The sequence below is a fragment of the Sycon ciliatum genome, chromosome 1 (assembly GCF_964019385.1).
Source record: "Sycon ciliatum chromosome 1, ocSycCili1.1, whole genome shotgun sequence".
In the NCBI taxonomy this organism is placed as follows: Eukaryota; Metazoa; Porifera; class Calcarea; order Leucosolenida; family Sycettidae; genus Sycon; species Sycon ciliatum.
This window is the reverse complement of record NC_088643.1, coordinates 26786418-26808267: the sequence shown is the minus strand read 5'-3', so window position 1 is coordinate 26808267 and position 21850 is coordinate 26786418. Positions and strand designations below refer to the sequence as shown.

The 21850-nt window shown below is 46.3% G+C and overlaps 2 protein-coding genes across 2 annotated transcripts; one reads left to right on the top strand and one right to left on the bottom strand.

Annotated features, from left to right (window-relative positions):
* The first annotated feature begins 725 nt into the window (after nucleotides 1-725).
* LOC135820955 (cytochrome c oxidase subunit 6B1-like) lies at nucleotides 726-3239 on the top strand. The gene is made up of 2 exons (XM_065334019.1): nucleotides 726-1110; nucleotides 2883-3239. Exons 1-2 carry the CDS (start codon nucleotides 829-831, stop codon nucleotides 2934-2936), a joined length of 336 nt encoding a protein of 111 aa, XP_065190091.1. The 5' UTR covers nucleotides 726-828; the 3' UTR covers nucleotides 2937-3239.
* Nucleotides 3240-5078: 1839 nt separating this feature from the next.
* Nucleotides 5079-21717, bottom strand: LOC135820925 (heat shock 70 kDa protein 4-like). The gene is made up of 21 exons (XM_065333989.1): nucleotides 21507-21717; nucleotides 21318-21375; nucleotides 19366-19506; nucleotides 18678-18800; nucleotides 18389-18488; nucleotides 17911-18044; nucleotides 17148-17231; nucleotides 16752-16912; nucleotides 16404-16480; nucleotides 13203-13354; nucleotides 12587-12693; nucleotides 12312-12436; nucleotides 11891-12159; nucleotides 11107-11139; nucleotides 10785-10820; nucleotides 10422-10538; nucleotides 9288-9413; nucleotides 8748-8855; nucleotides 7320-7439; nucleotides 6820-6981; nucleotides 5079-6026 (listed from the first exon to the last, which is right to left on the bottom strand). Exons 1-21 carry the CDS (start codon nucleotides 21611-21613, stop codon nucleotides 5859-5861), a joined length of 2508 nt encoding a protein of 835 aa, XP_065190061.1. The 5' UTR covers nucleotides 21614-21717; the 3' UTR covers nucleotides 5079-5858.
* Between the last annotated feature and the right edge of the window lie 133 nt (nucleotides 21718-21850).

The window sequence follows — 21850 nt, the reverse complement described above, 5'->3', positions numbered from 1 at the left end:
GCTGGGCATGGGATGCACTTTGCAGGACAGTTCACGGTTGACTACACACACGGTTGACGACAATATCTCCGCCCAGTAATACCGGTACTTTCACGCTCCAGCTTCGTTGCATTATTATAATTATAATATTCTTGTGAAGCGACGTGGTTCCCGGGAAAGCAGCCGACAAACCTCCCACAAAACTAACTTTAAAAGGCCTACTTCCTAGTAAGTGCCTTCAGTCGCGATATGTCCAATGAGGTTCTCCTCAGTCACTGTAGACCTCAGTCACTGTAGATATTCGTTTGGCTGTAGGATCAATCATGCCGAAGTCCAAGAGTCAAGACCACGAAGACTGCAAAAGCCAAGATCAAGCAAGACAAGAGTGGAAAGACTTCTTTGTCAGTCGGCGGCGTCGTGCGACACAACGACATGACGACGTTACGTGACCATGGTGACACTGACACTAGTACATGCACTAGCACAGTCATGTAGTCTATGCCGGGCGCGCCGGACGGCGCGGGAAAGCTAAGCGGCGCGGCGGTGGCCCGGTACGGTGCACACTGCACAATCATGCACAAACAGTCATCATGGTCATGTCAGTAATATAAGTGAGTAATACTGTTGATCCAGCAGTGACGTCTACGCGTACACGATGCCCTGCTGCAGCAGCTAGTTCTGCAGCAACGCTGCAACGGCAACGAGCCAAGCTGCAAGAAAAGTGTACTGAAAACAGTTACTGCATGCGATCCTAGGCTAGATCCTCATCAAACATCAATATTTTTGCGAAGAAAGGAGAAGAGAGAGGGAGAAGACCGTGTCTTAGTGACAGTACAGCTTCCATTCACGATGTCGGCCATGGATAGACCTACCCATGCTTTGCCGGAAAACCATGCTCATGACCCTAGCTCGTACGTGCCCCCAAAGCAGGATCCGCAAGTTGTGAAGGTGCTGAATCTGCTTCGCCCTAAAGTCCCAGCTTTCGATAGGCGATTCCCGCAGGTCAACGCAACGCGGGCTTGCTGGGCCAACTACACCGACTTCCACAGGTGTACAAAAAAGCTGGGAGAGGGAGCAGATACGTGCAAGTGGTACGAAGAACAGTACAAGTTCATGTGCCCTACTGAGTGGGTAAGTTCAGAATCGACATTGCTGGCTAGTGTTCCGCAATGACACAGTGTAATAGTGGTACTAGTAGATCTACGCACTGCCTCGACCGGCCCTGTTCGTACAGTGGTATGCATATGCGCGATACACAGTAGTAATTGTATCATGTTGAAAGCTCTTTCATCATGATAATTGATAGGCCGCTCGCCACTAGCTCTGGGTCACCCCATAAATGTTCAATTCCCTCAAATAATCGTACTTCAGCACAAGTGGTACACGTTTCAATCCATGAAAAGAAAGTAAAATCGTTCCGAAAGGCGCTAGCCCATATGCCCCGAAAGCCTTGTTCAAATACAACTCTTCTTCCTTCAAAACTTCATCACTAACTGTAACTGTAACTGTAACTGTAGTTACTTTACAAGTTACAACAGTTACTACATGTAGGTGCGGCAATCTCTCATCTCTCTCCTAGCAATAGCGTTTGTGCTATTGCTAGTAGATACTGTGCTATTATAGTGGTAGCGACGCTGACAACATTATACAAGTGTATACAGTAGAACGCTGACAACATTATACAGTAGTGTATACAGTAGAACGCTGACAACAGTATACAGTAGTGTATACAGTAGTGTATAGTGGTAGAACGCTGATTATCCGGACGTACGTCTACTACATTGTATCCGGATGATCGATTATCCGGATCACCTGGTGGGCTGGACAAAAAATGCGCTGCTTTTTTTTAGGTGTTTGCTGATTTTCCCCACTCGGAGCACCATTCACGCGATGCACAACATGTATTACAAGGCTTGAAGCTTACAACTGCTATCAGAGCACAATGTCATTCTCTATCGAGACCTGCTTGTAACTTACTATGCAGCGCTTCACATCACGTGAGGCGCTTGCAAGGTTCAATGAATGACCAAGTAGTGCAAAGTGACCAGCAACAGAGTTGTGCCCAACGCACGGGTTTGCATGCATCTCTCTCGCTACCGTGTGCCATGCAGCCACTGCACTCATGTCTGTTACCGGGAGAGTATGGAACTGTGCTCTCCTTTCTATGGATCAGACGCGGGGCGCTGCGTTCATCACATCGTGCAGCTACGTGCGCACGGTTTTAGGTTGAAACCAACTTTCGTTCGGAACTGAAGGCCATGCACCCAGAATTTAGAGTTGGGGCCTGTGCTCGAACGAATCAAGCAAAACCGGGTGGGCAAGAGCTTGTGGATTTAAGCGCACGAATACAGGTGTTATGCAGGAAGGCTACACAGGTCTGTCTCACCGAGTTTGGGGGTGGGGCGGCCATGGAGGGGGGGGGGGGGGTGGCATGAAAAAATTGCAGCCAATTGCAAGCATTTCTGTGCATTTCGTGCCATTTCAGTGTAACTGCAATGAAAGACTTTTTGATTCTGCAACAAACCAAGAAGACACTACGACAAGGATTCTTCATTATTCGCCACGTTTGCGCTGAGCTGTGATCATCGCGCTTTGTTGCAGTGTGCTAAAAAATAAAACGGCCGCGAAAGCGGGGCGGCCTCTGCCGCCCCAGCTGTGACGGCCTTGCTACAGTGTGCCGTGCACTGACTCATGACCACAGTTGCATACTTTTTATGGTCTTTTGTTAGGCCGATCTGAAGAGGCATGCGGTCTGGAGATCATTACCAGGAAAAATCATGTCTGATGGTCGATGTCTTTGGTAGTTGTGCATAATGGAGGGGAAGGGAGTGTTATTGCGTACATATACAGTGACCTTATGTTATTGTGCGTTCGTGTGCGTGCTTACACCTTTGTGTGTACAGGTGGAGCGGTTCGATGAGCAGCGGGAAGAGGGGCGATTTCCACTGAAGATTTGACTGTGAAAACTGTGCAAGTGTGTCCTGTAGCAGCTGCATTATTGCTGTATTGAACCTTGTCCTGCTGTTTGCTCCGGCAGTTGCTGCTGTACTAGCATTATTCACTGTGTATGCTGCTGCACTGTCAGCTGTGCACTGCTGCTATGTGATAGTTTATAACACGACTGTTCATCACACAGTAGGCTTTTGATTTGCCGTTACATGCTAATATTATACCAATATCTAAACTAAAGCAAACCGATGCGGTGTCTGTTCTGATGTTAGCTTTGTGTGTTGTACGCTAGAATAATATTCTGAGAAGTATGCTGGTGATTTGTAGTACAGTAAAACTGCCCTGATCCGGGCAGGCTGGGGAACTCCCCTGATCCGGGCAGGCTGGGGAACTCCCCTGATCCGGGCAGGCTGGGGACCGTGCACAGCTCCCCTGATCCGGGCAGGCTGGGGACCGTGCACAGCCCGTAACTAAGGAATTGCACCAAACTCAGATTCAGAACATACATGTACATACTTACTGCCTGCAATTAAACAATTAACCAACAATGATGTGTTTGGGCCGTTTTTCGTTGAAAAGCCAGATTATGTGATGTAGATGGGTCAGAAAGAGGCCCACGCCCAGTAGACATATGTGCCCAGATTAGGGGAGTTTTACAGTGAAACCATCACGAAGAGCGCACAACTAAGAATGTGCTACTTGGCAGTCGGTCAGACTGCAGCAAAGCGTTGGTATGGCATCAGTCTTTTGTGGACACGTGGCTCACGAATACCATCGCACGTAGCGAAAGTCAAGTGTGCAAAAAGCTTGTACATCGCAGCTATGGTAGTCAAACCAGAACAACAGGGACCTTTCGCATCTGCTGCGAATCAAAAAATGCGAAACGAAAGTTTGATTCGGCTCGTCCTCGTTCGTTGAAAACAGATTCAGGTTTCGCAAGTCGTCATGCAAATGTTCATGGCAGCTACGAATACGACCGGTAGCTTGGCGTACGCGTGTTTACACACACGTGCATGGATGATGGAATCAAGGGAAAAATGTGTACCTGGCGGATTCGGAGCGCGCCACAAATGAAGAGGCTTCCATTCGTGAAAACGAGCTCTGTGCAGGGACTCTGACGAATCAGCATTCGTTTCGTATCCGTATGCGTGGTGCGAAAGGTCTAGTAGGGAAGGCCTCTTTTACGGGCAAAGCAAAGCACAATCATCACCATGTATCAGTACAGTGAGTAGTTAAACCCAACACGAATGAAAAATGTGAAAATATTAATGGAATAAAAACAATATTTGTAGAAAAATAAATAAATTAAAATTAAAATTCAATATCGAACACGAATAAAATAAAATAAAAATATGTAAAAAATGCGAAAGGTCCCTATTGGTGACAATGAGTCCACGAGTCCTGATCCCGATGTACGAACATAACAAGCGTGGAAAGGAGTACAACAAACAAATACATGTACTGTAACTCTGTGAACAAATCTATCTACAGTTGTGGCAAGTGAAATCCGACACTTGCCATAGGGGACAGCGCCTCAAATGGACATCAATGATGTAATGCACTGCACCTAATTGGTACTATAGAGCCGTATGCATCCCAAACAGGTCGAAAGGTCACAGCTTAGATACACACAGTTCACAAACATGGTACACATCAGGAGTATTGGTATCCAATTCCCATTCATATTTGCCAGCACCTTTTGAACCTTGACTGTGATGAGTACGAATTCTGTCATCAGACAGATAAAGTTGTATGCAGCACATGTACTGTACATATGCAGGGCTGCAGAGGCTGCAGGATGCACGGTGCAGTCCCTTATGCCAAGTGTCGGATTTCACTTGCCACAACTGTACATGCACCCAACATACATGATAGGGAACACAGACATGACAGTAACAGCTGTAACACAATCTTGCCACAGAAATGCACAGAATCTATCGCAAATACGGGGTGGGATATTCTATTTCAAAAGGTCAATGGATCCCACCGCCTTCAATGTGTTGCTCAAAAGTGTCGGTTCCTGCCGCCTTCAGTGTGTTGCTCAAACCCGACACCAGAAGAGCAGCAACAAACGGCCAGCACTTCCACCACCCCCACCAACAACAGCAAGACCATCACCACCACCCCCACAAATAACAGCAACCAACAACTACGGTGCAGAGAGGCGAGTAGACTGCATGTGCATGGAACGGTAGAACTATGCTTTCAGGAACACACATGGAAAAATATCTTGCCTGGCAAGAGGAAAATAGAAACACAAGTAGTATGGAAAGTAGCTCCAAGCCCAGGCCAGCTCAGCTGATTCCTGGCATATCTGTCACTGGAACTTGTCCATTTTACATGGACATATAGACAGACAGAGCGTGCAGTCTTGCTCTAAGTTGCAACGCAGCCAGCGTAGCGCGATATCAACATCAAAAGCACAGCAGCGGAACAACAACAACAACAACAACAACAACAGAAAGGTGAGACTAAAGGAGCCAATTTGCGTGATTCTGGATGAGCGAGTTTTTATGGCTGCACAATATTGTGTGCGTACTATGCAAGCTGTACAACGACACAACTGTTACAGATATAAGCAAAGCGCTGGTAAGCAGAGGGTCCAGCCATATTATGCGCGCCCATATAGCAGAATGTCAAGACAAGAGTAGGAAGAGATAGAGAAATTCACGTAGGCAGAACTAAGCAAGCTATTTACATAGCTTATCGTCCACCAGCGTACCATCCAGAAACCACGCGTTGCATTTGAAAGCCATTCTCTCAGCAGTAGCGTCGGCTAGTCTTCAAGCGATGCTCCCACGCATGCCCAAAACTGATTTGGGCAATAGCAGGCCCATTTAATGGGTCACCATCTTAAGATGCAAATGAAAATCCAGGGTGCGTCTGATATGCTCAATGTATTTAAAAAAAAGATGAATAAATTACAGTTCTCAATCCAGATCAGCGTCAATATTAGCTGTGGCCGGAGCTGGCTGACTCTGTTCTGCAGTAGCAGCTGCTTCTGGTGCAGGAGCAGTTTCTGCAGGCTTGGCATCCTTGGGTGGCTCTACCTTGGGCTTGGGTTTATTGACAACGGGATTGCATAGGTTCTCCAAAGCCTACGGAGAGAGAAGACAGGATATCAATCAGTGCATACAGGTGGAATGCTGATATGTATCAAATAGTGTAATACAAGTTGAACCCTGATAATTCCAATACGCCTTGATTCCAAGTTTTAAATGAGAACGTTTCCTGGCAGTAGTCAACGGACCATACATGACTCGAGAAATGCACTTTGTTGAGACTTGACGAGTAATCGACCCGAGTCAACCCTCTTCATGTGTAACACCCACCAAGTTTTCTACCGTACAGACTTTCAAGCCGAGTTGGACTTGACCCAGGCTGAAAATTCTCATGTAAACACAGCCTAAGGGTGCGTTCTTCTCTAGCTTCTAGGAGAAGAAGAAAAGAGAAGTCGAAGAAACTGTGATTACTCAAGAACGGGTCTCGAAGAATTCGGAGATATTTTGCACATGTCAAGCAAAATGAAGCGCCAAGGGGGCCGTGAACTTGAGTGATGAATGTAGTAATGCACGTGTGCGTATGCAAAAAGGGAAATGCGTACACTCATGATGAACACGTGGCTTTTAGTCGTAGTTCGCATGCGCTGATCCCAAACCACGGGAATCTCCAAGTTTCAACCACCTCTGAAGCTTGGAGAGCTTTGGAGAGCCTCCTAAAAGTCGGAGAGGATATAAGAACAGCTCTCGAACTTTTCGGAGAGTGTCCAACTTTTCCGAGAGGATTTAAGAACGCACCCTTAGGTTACTTCGAAAATCTCTCAACACACGAGGGAAAATTATGAGATACACAGATAACACAAAAGTGGCCTAAGACATGAAGCAAACCTACCGTTTTCTCTGTCAGGATGGCCGTCGAAAGGAAGGGCGGGTTGTCGAACTTGTTCAGCTTAGCAACCTCGGCCATACGCTCGTGCATCCACACCTGCTTGGCTTCCACATGACCAGCAACACTCTTGATGTCATCCGCACTAAGATGCTCATACTTCTCATCCTGTACACACACACACACACACACACACACACACACACACACACACACACACACACACACACACACACACACACAATCATATTACAGATGACCGCAGGAGCTCAGTTGAGATGCACAGCATTAAAGTGCGCGTGTTTTCTCTCTGTTTGCAAATGTTAGGACACATGATGACAACACGGTAAGATCACCATCAGAATAAACATCACGGCCTGTCAACTTCCTGTCAATCAGCAGCCTGGTGCAATGCATTGTCCACGCTGTGATACATGGTTAAAAAGTGACGGTGGGAGAGAGAGAGACACACACACACACAAACAGAGGATTGAGCTCATACAGACCTTGCCGCCGCAAAGAGAAAGGATCTTTCTATAGTGGACAATAGTCTTGCCAAGGGTATCAAATGCTGGCTGCCTCTCAGAGGACTCGCGGGCACGCATCTTGATTGGCTCTCCAGTTTTCTGAAGCACAAAACCAGAAGATGAATAAAGAATACAGTATATCCACACATACAGAACAAAACCTCCTAAGCCCATGGTGTTGTCGTCATGACAGCAGAGAGCATGTTCTTCCGACCTTGGAACGCATGACACTACTTCCTACCTACCAACCATCCCGATATGGCCGGGACCGCCCCGATATCCACGGTGGTAATAGGCACCCTAAAGTGCATTTGTTACATGCCACACGGCTACATTCGTATACACTTTCATACCTAAGTACAATGTATGTCATAGTCCAGATCTCAGGTTTGCAAAGGTTGGCAGGTGGTATGCTACTTAGGCTGGTTGAATATACTCAATAATAGTGAGCTACACGGAACTTGATCCCGTTACCGCGACGAGGTTTCCATACGTACTTTCGTACGTTTTACCGCGTGGCAGAAACTCACTAATAATACTGCCTCCGCGTCATTAAAATTGTCGCTTCCCAGAGTGATTCTTCGAATTTATTTTGTCCACTCGAAGGACGAAGAAATCAGCTAGAAATTGAGGCAGAGCATTGTCGACGGACCAAGCTTTAGTTTGTGGCCTCCCGCTTCACTTCACTTGCAGCTAAGGACTTAGGTTGACGTCTTCATCAGAGTTTGAGGCAGACCCTTCAGCACTCAACACGCTCAACAAGATGCGCATTCAAATTCAGGTCAAGAAAGTTCGTTTTCAAGTGATCCATGCCTCCAGGTGGCAGGCGATGAAGGCAAGCTAGCATTTTTCAAGTACACTGTAGCGACCTTCCAGCGGGATAGGGCAAGCAGTCCCGCACCTTCTTTCTTCGGAAAGCCCTGCGCTGATTTTGTTGGTGTTTTCAGACCTCTCACCTTCGCAGCAACATGCGCCACAAGTAGCGCATTTTAGGATTTTGAGAATACTTTGTTCTTGCCATCGTCAACTTCAGCATTTCGTATTCAGGAGAGATACCAGGATTCTTATACTCGAGCTTGCAGTCTTGATAAATGCCCAAGGAGCGATGTGGGACGGCACGAACTCGAGCAAAACGATATGCGCTCTGGGGCGGAATAGTGCGGAGCGCGATGAAATTGCTTGGTGCGGAAGAGACCTCCGACAAAGTCCGAGACCACCACGGCTTCAGTAACAAGTACACATTGCGCAGGAAGGGTCGCACCAATGCTCGAACACAGAAAACAGCGATTCCGACAGTCTGACTAAGACGAGCCAAGTCACAAACATTGCGATGTGCGAAACGACAATTTTAATGACGCGGAGGAAGTACATGTACCGGTGTATAGTAATAAAGCAGTGTACAGTTACCTGAAGCTCTCCCAACTTGTCAACGTAGATCTGGCGACTGACTTCCTCTCCCTCCTCATACAGCCAATCCTCACAGGCAGTTAGAGCAGCAGAGAACTTCTCACTGTCCTATAAAGTACAAAGATGCAACAAAAGGAAAAGTATATGGGCGTATTAAAGCAACATTAACAATATCTGCACGGCATTTACGATGAGCTGCGACTGCGACACAATTCACAATCTTTTGGATATCTATGACCTTTTGGGCATGAGTAACATACAATAATTATTATATGCAGTGCAGCGTAAAACTGTATTCACCTGTTTGCAATTTCGGACCATTTTCACACCATGGCTGCTTTCAAGGAGCAGTAGGGCTCTTGCCATCATGATTGAAGTCATTCTATCCCTTTGGTGGAGACTTTCTAGGAAGCCAAACACGTACTGTGGAGGTTACGATCAAGAGAGCTAACCATGTAAACGCTCCATTGGCACATGTACTAGTAGATGTACATGCCTAATACCCGCAGCATACACACTGCATATCGTCACAAAACGTACCGGTCCAGAAATGAAGTCTGAGAGGGTAGATGAGATCTTCTCCCGCATTTCATATACATACTCTTCTACAGCATTCTTGGCATCGGCACGTTCCTTCTCTAGCCGGTCCTGTGAAATCATTTCATTCTACAGACAAAGAAACAATGCAGCCAAATCGTTGAAAAAAGAAAGAAGAAGAAGAAGAAGAAAAAGAGCATACTGGGAGGAACAGTACAACTTAAAAAAAATAGTGAAGATCAATGTGAGACAAATACAGCAGTATTGCAACAAGGAACAAGTATCCACACATAGGGGGAGAGAGAGAGAGAGAGAGAGAGAGAGAGAGAGAGAGAGAGAGAGAGAGAGAGAGAGAGAGGGAGAGAGAGAGGGAGAGAGAGAGAGAAAGAGAGAGACCCTAATCAAACAGCAGAGGCAATGTGCAGTTTAATTGTTTTTGCAAGATTAGTAATTTTACAGGTTTCCGACAGTATATGCTCCGCAAACAAGAATGAGTGCACATACATAAGAAGCACGCACCCAATATCCATTGCACAAAACAACATGTTCACAGATGTGTGCTCAAGGGCCATAGCTTTGCCGGCTGTGCTCGGCTACATGAAATCTCTACTATTAAAGAGGGTACATTTTGGCAAATTGTCCCACTCTGTCCGCGATGGAGTGTTCACAGAAGAGCACCTGGCGTCCGACATCTCTACTAGATGGCTAGTGCCACGGGGTCTTTGCCTACAGTGCGTGTAGTGAATTCCTTATTCTACACTAGCTAGAAGCCAAAGATATCCAAATAAGAAATACATGCAACACGAAGGCTGCGTGATCCTGGCTCTGCCAGACGTACTATTGAACAAGCAGAGCATTTAGTCGGTGAACAATTTCCGACGAAAGGGATTTGTCTGGTTGAAAATGTCATTCTGAAAGTATAAAGCGGAACTGCTGAAAAGCTGGACAAGTTGGTGTTAGTCCAATTTAGTCCCGGAGCTCTTTGGGCGAAAAGAAGAAATTCATCAAACTCCCAGTGAATGTTTCTGCTTCCGTCGTACGCTTTCGGGGTTTTTTGGCACAGGCCGGGAATAGCATCATTGCTACTATTTGCTAGCCGTACGGGACCAGAGGACAGAGGAGGAAGCACCAACTTACCTCACGTTCAATGAGCCGTGTGAGTGCTTCGTGCGTGCTACCACCTTCCACGCGTGCATCAATAGGCAAGTCATGTGACTTGACCTTGACCTTCTTCTTGGGTGGCTCACTCTCGGACTGTCAGTGACACAGTAACACAGGAACAACAATGATGATTTAGTGACAGCTGCTTGCTGCTCCTCACCTTGCATTGTCAGGATTAGCATGTGCGACAAATGGAAGAATTTCTAGTGAACAAAGGAACACATCGTCAGTATACATGTACATCAGCTCCGTCAAATTCTCAAGGGACCAAGAACATTACGGGTGCAGCATGTCCACCGCCTTTAATAGTCCATCAAAATACGTATCAGGTGAGCTCACCTTTTTCGAACCATCATCACCATTTCCAGATGCATCCTGCACAGAACAGCGTAGAAAATACAAGGGCACATTTAGAAAAAATGGGTCTAACAGTAGACGTACTTGTTTGTTGCGTGTTCCTCCTCCTCCTCCTCCTCCCAAACACGCATGTGTACCTGAACAGGGCTCTATGAGTTGCGAACTTGGGATTAAAGTGGCTCGAGGCCAGTTCAATCTGAATGTCTAATTCCACTAGGGCTGGAAGAAATTCTACAGTGCTGTTCAATGAAAGAGTAGCTGATGTTGCCAAACTGCCGAAGAAGTGTGACAATTAGGTATTTACCTCAGCAGCAGCAGCAGGTGCACTTGCAGAATCCTGAATGCAATGGCACAACACAGGATGAATGAAAACAATCTTTACAACCAGTGATAAATAGCACTTCATTGAACGGAGAATGGAGCTTTCACGGCACAAGTATGCACATGAAGCCAAGAACTATTTACGGGTTTTCGGAAGAGAACAATCCAGGCTAGATTTAACACACGCACTGTTTTCTACATAGAGCGATTGCATCGTATGATGCTCTCCATGATCGCGGAATAAGAACAAAACGACCAACATAAACATTTTAGAACAAGGCTGGGCTGCAAACATTGCACTATTGTGAAAATCAAGGTACATGATGTATGAAGATTGAGGGCAAATCCTCGGCTTTCCATCGGTGTACTCTAATTTCAGAAATTTTCGGTGCTCAATATTTTCGGTATGAGGGCAAATGGCCAGGTTAGGTGAACAGAAAATTTAGGTACGGAGAAGCAGTTGCCTATTGGATTATGTGTGTTAGTGTTTGTTCGATGTATTGAAATTTTAGGTATGAAACAGATGCACAGAAAGAACCGAAAATAAAAGTACACCGACAATTTGTGAAATTACAGTAATCGTTTCATAGCAGCTGAAACGGTTGTTGAGATATTACACTCGAAAGTTTGGCGACAGGACTTTTCTCGTTCCGAGTACATTTTTGGGTAAGAAATGGGGAATTCCCCAAGTGCCAGTCATCAAACAAAATACAAGTACATGTATAGATGATTACTGTAAAGAACTTGCAAACTCAAAATATACTAACGGTTGCTTCGGTGGCTGGGGTCTCGTCGACATCCATAGGCTGATCTCCTTCAGGGGCGCCATTTTGAGTCTCTGAAGTAGCAGCTTCTCCCGAGGGCTCCCCTGCAGTAGAGTCCTCCGGCTCAGCAGCGGCGTCCTCAGCCGTGATCTTCTCCACAAGAACGGCGGACGTGACATTAAATATACCATGGATGTTTACGCGGACCTTAACTTTGACTTTGCTGGCTTCTCCCTCTGAAGTAGGGACAACCTTGGCGATGGTGTACCTACCTAAAACAGCAAGGAGAGAGATAGATTAAGGGGGTTAATGTATTCCTTACTTACGACTTGGTGTATATGCAACACACACACACACACGCGTGCACTCAAGTGCATAACTTCATATTGTAACATGTTCGTTTTTTAGTTCTATATGGACTCACCTATGTTAGGGTCAGTGTGTCCTCCATCAGCATACTGGGCATGGATGAAGAATGGCTCACGGCGGAAGAAAGAAAGCATTTTCGAGTAGGGGTAGGCTTGACGAGGAGGGAACACATCCATCTCTCTAAAAATTGATGAAGGCACAAACAGATGCACATGAATAGTATTATTCTCATGCATACCCTCTACAATATTTTTCTTCTTCTCTCCAACAAAACATTGGCAAGCAAACACATACACAAGATGGGGGGGGGGGGGGGGGGGGGGTGCTTACGCTTCCTCTTCCTCGCAAGATGGCTTCCATGTCAAGCGGATTGGGTAACTGACGACGTCCTCCACCTTGAACTCTCGCACCTTGAATGTTGGTGAGAGCATCGCACACTACACAGAGAAGGATAGATAAGATAGGTTTAAAACAGCACACGTCCGTGCATGTTTGCCAGAAAGCTTACATGTACAAACCAGTATAGAATGTGTAGTTATTCTAGTCAGAACTGCAACTGCTCGCATGCAACTTTTTTGAATTTTTCATTTAGCTCAACCCATACCCTAGTAGATAGGCTACATTTTCAGCCATTGCCCAACCACGGAATGTGCTCCCACAAACATGGCAATAATCCTTCCTCTGGAGACATCGTGCCTTTCTTATTCACAATCTAAGGAGTTCCCGTGCTCAAAAAAGTTGGCTCAGTGGAACAAAAACACTAAGACAACGAGTGGATATACTTGTTTGAAGTAACGTACACCACTACACAAATAAAAGTGGCACCGTTTGCGTCTCACTCAGAGTCACTATTGCTCGATTACCCACAGATCAAGTCAAATCGAGTGTGTTGTCAACTACATGCCAATAGATATGCTGCCAGAAGATGAGAAAAAACCCGACTTACCTGAAGGGCGCATCCACGGGCAACAGCCTCATCCTGGTTGAGTGTGGTGCTGAGCTCCAAGCCAAACACACGCTTGATGGCGTCACGAACAGCAGGCACGCGTGTAGAGCCACCAACAACTTCGACTGAGTACAAGTCCTTTGGGCTAAGGCCTAGAAATCAACAGGAGACCAAAGGGATGCATATTTAAAAAAAAGAAAAAAAAGAGAGACACAGTTTACCATGGGACTGGGTGGTGTGCTCATGCTAATAGTATATTAGTATCTCGTCTTGGAGCCACAGTTGTCATAAATATGTGATGCTTGTACTGTCATTGATTCGGTGCTGGTCAGGAGTAACTGAATCGGCTATGCAAACAAGCCGAGTGTCTGACGAGCGAGCTCTTGATCGCTCGGCCAGATAGTTACAACTCTAATTTCGTCCCTAGAGTGACCTCATACGCCCGCCACGCTGTGACTGTTCGTGCCAGAACTCGTCATTCAGTCCTAGGTGCTGTAAATCAACTCATTCTCGTGTCGCTTTAGCTTGATATGACTGCAAAAGTGATGTTTTCCTTTCCCAACATTTTTTTAATATAAAGGACAACTACAGGAAATATTCATTTCTTCAGTTGAGGGAAACAGGTGGCATTTTCAGGGAAATGAGCACAATTAATTGGTAGGCCAAATAGGCTGCAGGCATAAGTCAGCACTAGCGTTAAAGGGGAACTGTCACCAAAAAAATCTTTGTCTTATCTTGTAGTTCTTTGGCTCCTGATCACGATGGTGTTATCCGTTTTTCTCTGCGATGGCTGGAAGTGGGTGAAAACTTGAAAAGAAGGTGCCCAAAATTGTCCCGAAGTACCGAGTGACGTCACGGCGGACTTGACCTCCACGCGTACATTCGTCGTCAAAAACGAAGTCCAGCCCGTGTGCTGGTCGATCGAGCTAGCTGTTCCAATGTACGGTGCACGTGTGCCTTTTGAACTGTAACACAGATGGGTACGTCGTACCGAAGGAGAATGCCAAAGAGGCAGTGACCCACGTGCAGCTACACAGCCAAATCAAAATAAAAAGCAGCTGAGCTTTCACCTTTTTGACTTCTTCCGCGAGGATCTAAGTTTTATTTTGTGAGCACGGAAGTACGTCGTTATTTTGAACTTTTCGTGTGAGGAACAACACGATGATGAGTGCGTTTGCAGAAAACAGTACTCCTCCGGCCGGCGATAACACCACCAACCCGAGCCCCAAAGGAACGCAATGTAGGTACGTGAAGGCGATTCATCTGGCGATGTTGCTGAAGATGCAGATGACAAACTCCGACGTCTTTCATTTCAGAGCCGAGTGGGCAACACCGCCACCTTCGGCTTCGATACAACGACATCATTTTCAAGCACGAGGTATGTGTGTCACACTAACAGCAAACAAACATCCTTCCACTCCTTCGCAATCACAAATAAAACAAAGAGCTGGAGCTTCGTGGAGGAAGTACCAGTGCGACAAACTGCTGTCGACTTTTGTATATTTTGTCCCTTTTTGGCGTTCTCATTGTGTACAACGTACACATCGAGTGTCCGAGTTCAGAAGGCAAGCATGCACCGTACAGTTGGCTCGATCGACCAGCACACGGGCTGGACTTCGTTTTTGACGATGAATGTACGCGTGGAGGTCAAGTCCGGCGTGACGTCACTCGGTACTTCGGGACAATTTTGGGGACCTTATTTTCAAGTTTTCACCCACTTCCAGTCATTGCAGAGAAAAACGAATAACACCTTCAGGTTTTTACAGTGCCGTTTCCATGGTTGTAGCCAATGAGCGACGTTCCCGCGGTGGCCTTGATGAGCCGATAAAGGCCCGCACGCTGTCAGCCTAGCTCTAAAGTGCAGGGGTCTGCGTCAGTTTTCCGTTGCCATCTCAGTTCATCTCAGGACCTTGCCGTCCTTGGCTTTGGAGGAGAGTAGAGTAAGTACATGGTTGAAACCAGGTCTACAATCATGTAGATTGGGCATGCCTGTAGACATGACCTCATGCCCAGTTCTGTTCATTGATGTAATAAACATACAAGTACTATGATGTAAGGTAGCAAAGGTGGCTACATGTAGTAAGCAATCCAGTATTCTACAAGCTAATGGCGATGTTGACAACAGGTTTGTACGCGTGTCAGTAAAGGAGTGACAAAACTAAACAGCTACAACCTGAAAACAATTCAAAACATTCTTCTTCTTCAAGGCCAAGGGAAAAATGGCAAGAGTTCTTGCCACCACGTCCCCGACCTCCACCCCTAGGTGGAATCGCGCTTATATACAGTCTACGAGTACGAGCATCAAAGGACGACTTAACCTGAGGAGTAAATAATTGGAAAAAATGGCAAGGGATCCGTCCACCACGTCCCCGACCTCCACCCCTAGGTGGTGTCGCGCTTATATACAGTTCGCAAGTGAAACCTGACCATGAATGAAGGCCAAGGGCGCAGGCCAAGGCGCTACTAAGGCGCGTAGCGCCGAGGCCTGCGCCCGCGGCCGTACGCATGAGCTTTGGCAAGTCTGCAACTACTTCTTTTAAAAAGCGATAGATCCGGCCACCACGTCCCCGACCTCCACCCCTAGGTGGTATCGCGCTTATATACAGTTTCAAAGAATGCCAGTGAAAACATGACCATGACTCCGATGAGCGTACGGCCAGGCAGGCCCAAGGCCCGGGCGCTGGCCAAGGCGCGTAGCACAGTAGATCTACGCACGAAGCCTTCATGTACTGATGTAAGCGAAAATTGATAAGATCATCGCGTGTCAGCAAAGGAGTGATAGTGTAGCCACCACGTCCCCGACCAACCTACTTGTTCTTGAGCATTGAGCAAAGAAAAATGGCAACAGGTCTAGCCACCACGTCCCCAACCTCCACCCGGCTATGTGGTATCGCACCGTCTACGCGGCTCAAAGGATGTAAGTGGAAACCTGAAACACGATCATAGAGTTCTGGCAGGACTTTCCGCCTTCATCAAGGCCTCGTGTGCACGGCCGCGGGCGCAGGCCTCGGCGCTACGCGCCTTGGCCTGCGCCCTTGGCCGTATGCACTCGGCCTTGATTCAGCCATAAAGTCCTGCCAGAACTCTATGATTGTCTACATCGTGATCAGGAGCCAAAGAACTACAAGATAAGACAAAAAAAGAAATTTTTTGGTGACAGTCCCCCTTTAACTAAAAAAACCCAGTGAAACACACACTAACCAGAATCGGTGAGGACTTTCTTCATGGGAACCTCCAGGCGTGCAAGCAAGTCGGCACACAACTCTTCCATTTCAGAGCTGCACAGAGAGAAACAAGAGAAACTTCCTTTGCTCGTGAGACAGTCAACGGGCAACGTAGAACAAGATACAATACAGAGTATGCCATGCTGTGACCCAACGATTCCATGGGTAACCCCCACCCACCCAAGCACAACAGTGGGTATGTTTTTGTTTGTATTTGGGGGGTGGCGGCGTGGACGGGAGAAAAAACCAACACATGTAGTCTTGAAAAATGTATCGTCAGTTACAGATGACTGCTAAATAGCTAGACCAGGCGTGAAAAGCTTACCGCTTCATTTTGGCAGTGACATCCTTGTCATCCATAAAGCACTCGATGTTCATAGGGATGGGGGTGGTGTTTGCACTCATCAGCTTCTTGATCTTTTCACTCTCCTGGCTGAGACGAATTCGGGGTCGAGGCTTTGTCGACGCATCAACCTTGTACTTGTTCTAAAATGGTAAACAAATGAGATGCAAGCATGGGCTGAATAACCCTCAGGATGGGCAATGTCCGGAAATTTGGTGAATGAAGGATTGACAATTTTAGCAGGAAAGAAACCAAGTAGAATGAGTGTTGAGACCGAGTATATGTGTGAATGTGTGCGTTGGAATGTGCTAGCTCATAGAATATATGTGGGTATCTACAACAATACAATAAAAGAACACATGGTAGGACAGCACTCACCTTGAATTCCTCATTGAAGTGTTTCTGGATGCGCTCATCAAAATCACGGCCACCAAGCTTGGAGTCCCATGCAGTGGCCAAGACCTATAGCCACACAGGAGGAACGTAACAATCAAGCCAACTACCCTTCGGCCTACTTGCTACATGCCATGCACTTTTTTCTTCAATACTCGCAATAAATCATGCACTCTTGCTCACTCCTTGTTGAACAGCGGCTATTTCCTAGGACTGAACTAGTAATGCACGTCTGGGCATGGGTCGGGTTTCGTCTTATACTTTGTTGCACTGGAATACTCGATCGAGATGAAACAAGAAAGGTTTTGATTTGCGGTGAGCATGCCGCACAAGCAATTCCACCCTCAGAAGTTACAGATGTCCCTACATTGGACCTGCCAACATTGGCACACAAGCCTACTGTCTGTAGGAAGGAGTAGCAAAAAAAACTGGTCTGTAGCTACAAGGGAGTACTAAAACTCTGTAAAAAGTTTAGTTCTCCCTGGTAGATACCGTACTCGTACGTGAACAGTTCCATGTGCACCACTGCACTGGTGCACTGCAGCCTGTTTCATAAGTGTCGACTCCGCAAGTTCTACTTTTTCCCCATAAAGATGTGTAACGATACAGCGAAGACTTGAGAATTTGCGACAAAGGCTGATGTTTGTGGAGTTTGTCATGGCCGGGGGATTGCAAATGTCTGTGGGGGGCAGACTATGTAGAAACAACACTCTTCGTGTAGAACACTAGGTAGAAAATCATCACTCACCTTGAGTTTGCCTTTGATGAAGGAGGCAAGAGTGACCCTTAGAGCAGAATTGCCCATATCAACAAACACAACATTACGCGGCTTCTCCTCTGGTGCAGGAAGGTCCTGCTTGTAGATACCGTAAGCGAGTGCGGCTGAATAAGACAGCAACACACATCAACAAAAAAACGCGCGTAAGAAGCAAAAAAAGACAGGACACCAAAAACCAGCATCAAGGAAAATCGGAAGACTTCGGCACAAAGAAATAAATCTATAAAGTGTACTAGGTGCTTGGTATACATCAACATGAAGGGTGCACGGAGTCATAAGCGAATCAATGGCCAGTCAATTTAACTGCCCAAGGAATCACATTGACTTGTTTCTCCCTGGCCTCTATCACAGGAGCCAAGGACACACTCAAGATGTCAAGAAAACTAGATCATACTAGCAAGAAACGATCAGTAGATCACTCCACACACTTGCAATTCACACAACATACTGGCAGTAGTGTCATTCATAAGGCGCAGGCAGTTGAGACCAGCGGTAGCAGCTGCATCCAACAAAGCCCTCCGTTGGCGATCATCGAAAAAGCACGGTACCTGAGAAAATTGGCACAAACACAATACTCAGCGTATAAGAAATTAAGAATGATACCAAAACCAATTTGATGTGTATTTGATCATGCGGCAACTACAATCTTGTCATACAGAAATTTCCGGTAAGAAAAATGGTTCCCTAAAGTCATCCTATCTCGTGCAAATGCTGGTGTGATCACTGGCAGAACTTACTGAGATGACGCAATCGCTAACTTTCCCGCTGAGGTTCATCTCTCCGACTTTCTTCAGCTGAGTCAAAAGCATGGCAACAACTTGTTCTGGCTTGAAAACGCACGCTTCACCAAGATATTCCATCTACAGTGGCAAAACAAAGGACAACAGTACAAAAATTAGTAACTCTGGAACGGCTGCTCCAATCAACCCGGCACCTTCACCATTGTAATCAGTGCATCTTTCGCTACATGTAGAGGCCCATTGGCTAAAACCAAGGTCCAATGGATACAGCTAAGGAAAGCTCCGACTAAGTCTGAAAAGGCAAGGAAAAAAAAGTAGACTGCTTCGCCGTGCGGTGATTGGTCAAACCTAAATGACCATCGGGCACGCTTCGTACAGTTGCAGTGAGGCCTGCCTGTCAAAATCATACTAAAGGTAGCATTTCAAATGCATTTAGCAAAAGCCAATCTGTGCTTTCAAACGAGCTGATGGTTGAAAGTGGCTAAGAGCCCAAAAATAACAGTCGTCATGGAAACACAAGCGCTGTTTTCAGCTAAACACCTGAGTCCATAGTATGTCTACGGGCTAAGCACACCAGCTCAAGTACTCTGCTACACTGGTGAATCAGTGAGATCTGCACAGTAAAGAGAGGAGGTACTACCTCGCATAAGAGTGACCAACAAAAGGGAGCAAAACTTATACATACATGAATGCCAACATCGCCATCCTGAGTCTCTTCAGCGCTGAAATTGGAGAAGCGGAGTTCATGCGCAACAGCAGGATCGGAGAACTTCAGACCCAGCAAATTGCGGAAGTTTGTAGCGGTGTTCTTGAAGTTAGTGACAACCTGGGACAGAGAGCACAGACGAGTTCATGAGGTAACAACCAGCTGCAAATGGAATCCAAACTTGATCATATATCGGTCTTCAGAATGATGCTGAAAACGAGGGAGAATCACTGTTAATTAATGTAGGATGAGAGGATGTACGGAAATGGGTGCGATCAAGAGTCCATAAACAAGAGTGTGCAATGCCACATAGATGTCTGTCACGACTCGTTTTCAACATTACGTCATTTTGATGTAGCTGCGCGTGCAGGCCGCGACATTCGCTACATGAAAATGACGTAATGTTGAAAACGAGTCGTGACAAGACCCTATCGCGCGCTGCACACTCTTGTTTATGGACTCTTGGTGCGATGTTGCTCAAACTGACAATAGGGCATGAAAACACAAAGTGACATTGTACCAAATAATTATGATACCACCAGCTGCACAACGTAGATGCAATACTACATCGTAGAAATCAGAACAGTGATGCACAGCAGCAGAAAGAACAATCAGCAAAGGTGACACACACACAAAAAAACTCTGATCACCATAACTACGGGTTACCAGAGGATGCACCAAGTGTGCTTAGTGTGCTCAGTACCGCAGAGGCAGAAGTATTTGGGATGAATTTATGCAGCAGGTTGCGATGCGAAAACACTCTCCTGCGACTCAAAAAGCACCGCGACTCGCAGAAACTGCGATACAGGCTATCCATGTCTAGCTTGCGCGGTCAAGTACTGTTGTGGACATGGAAATCCGGTCGCACGTCTAGCGAACCCAGGGCGCTGGCCACGCAGTACACCCATGCATCTATGCGCCGCAGCCCGCTGGTCGCATCGAATCAACATGTGCGCTGCAAGCAGCGTTCTGTACGCGCCGAGGACGCCGGCCCCGGTCAATCGACTGGATTTCCATGTCCGCTACAGTAGCATGCCTGCAGTGCAGTGTACATTGTAGGTGGTACAGGTACTCTCAATCTGCGCGCACATCGATGCTGCAGTTGTGCATGTGTAGGGTGGAAGCAGGACATATGCGTACACAGACAGTGCTGTTGACAAGAGATGGTGAGCCCAGTACGTGGTGGTTGCGCTGTGCTGTAGCAGCTAAGCCTTTACCAGAAACAATCTTCTCGAATTTTGTGCTGATGATCAGGACCACGCGCGCCTTTCTGTTTAACACTGGGGTTTTTTCAGCTAAAGTTCATCGTTGAGTCTGTCTGATTCCGGTCCTTAAACGTGTACCTGAAAGAGTTCTTGCGAGTGGGTGTCTGACGTTGATGTGGAAAAAAATGGCTCCGCTGTGGGAAGGATGAAGATACAGCGGTGAAGTAACTGGACATTCTCCATTTGCCTTCAATAATTATTTTCAAAACAAAACTCCATCAAACCCACCCACCCCCAAACTAATCTTTTCGTTTTGAAAATACTATTGGTAACCTTGGACGGCCCCCTACACAATGTATAAAAACCAGCATTTGCCAAATGGAAGGAAGAATGAGGAACGAGCGGGAATGAGGTGCTTATACGCATGCAACTGCAGAATAGGCGAAACAGAAAATATCAAAACAGTCCAATGGCAAAAACTGCTACGCAGAAATGACAGTAAAATAATAATTCATCCCTTTTATTACACAGTGGCACAAGATTGGTTCATTGCAACTCTGAGTTCCATGCTTATTACAATGAAAATATCCGGCAACTGATGATTGCATTGTAATGAGCATGCAACTCAGAATTCCAAAAAACAAGCCTTGTGCCACTGTTGTACTGTGTATTACTACGATTTAAAACAGTTCTACTGAGAACGTAGTTTCTACAGGATATACATACCTGCTGCTTAGCGGCAGAGCCAATGAAGCGCTGCTTTGGGCCAAGTGATACAATAGACCTACACAAGAAAGGCAAGTTTCAACAGCAACAACCAAGTTATGACTGCTACATCAATCCTGAATTTAAATCCGACCTGCTCAACAGTGAGAAAAATCAAAATAGACGTGCAGTACTGGTAGTCGTACTCACGGAGTGCTTCTGTCGCTGTATTCATTCGCAACAGTTTCGATGCCACCTCCTCGAGCGACTGCGACAAAGCAGGACTGGTTTCCCAGGTCCAATCCAATAACCGACATTTTGGCTACCTCTTGAACAGACTTCTCCTTGATCGATGAAGAAAGAAAATCTTCCGAGAGGTAATTCAACTGGAACACTTATCCGCCCTACGATAAAATATCAACAGTGAGTACTTCACATGCTCAGATCTGCAGAATGCACCATGCAAAGAAAGAAATCGGGAATTTTCGCGAACAAATACAAGCTTTCGCGAATCTTTGACCTGAGCTGACTGCACACGCTGCCATTATGTGTTG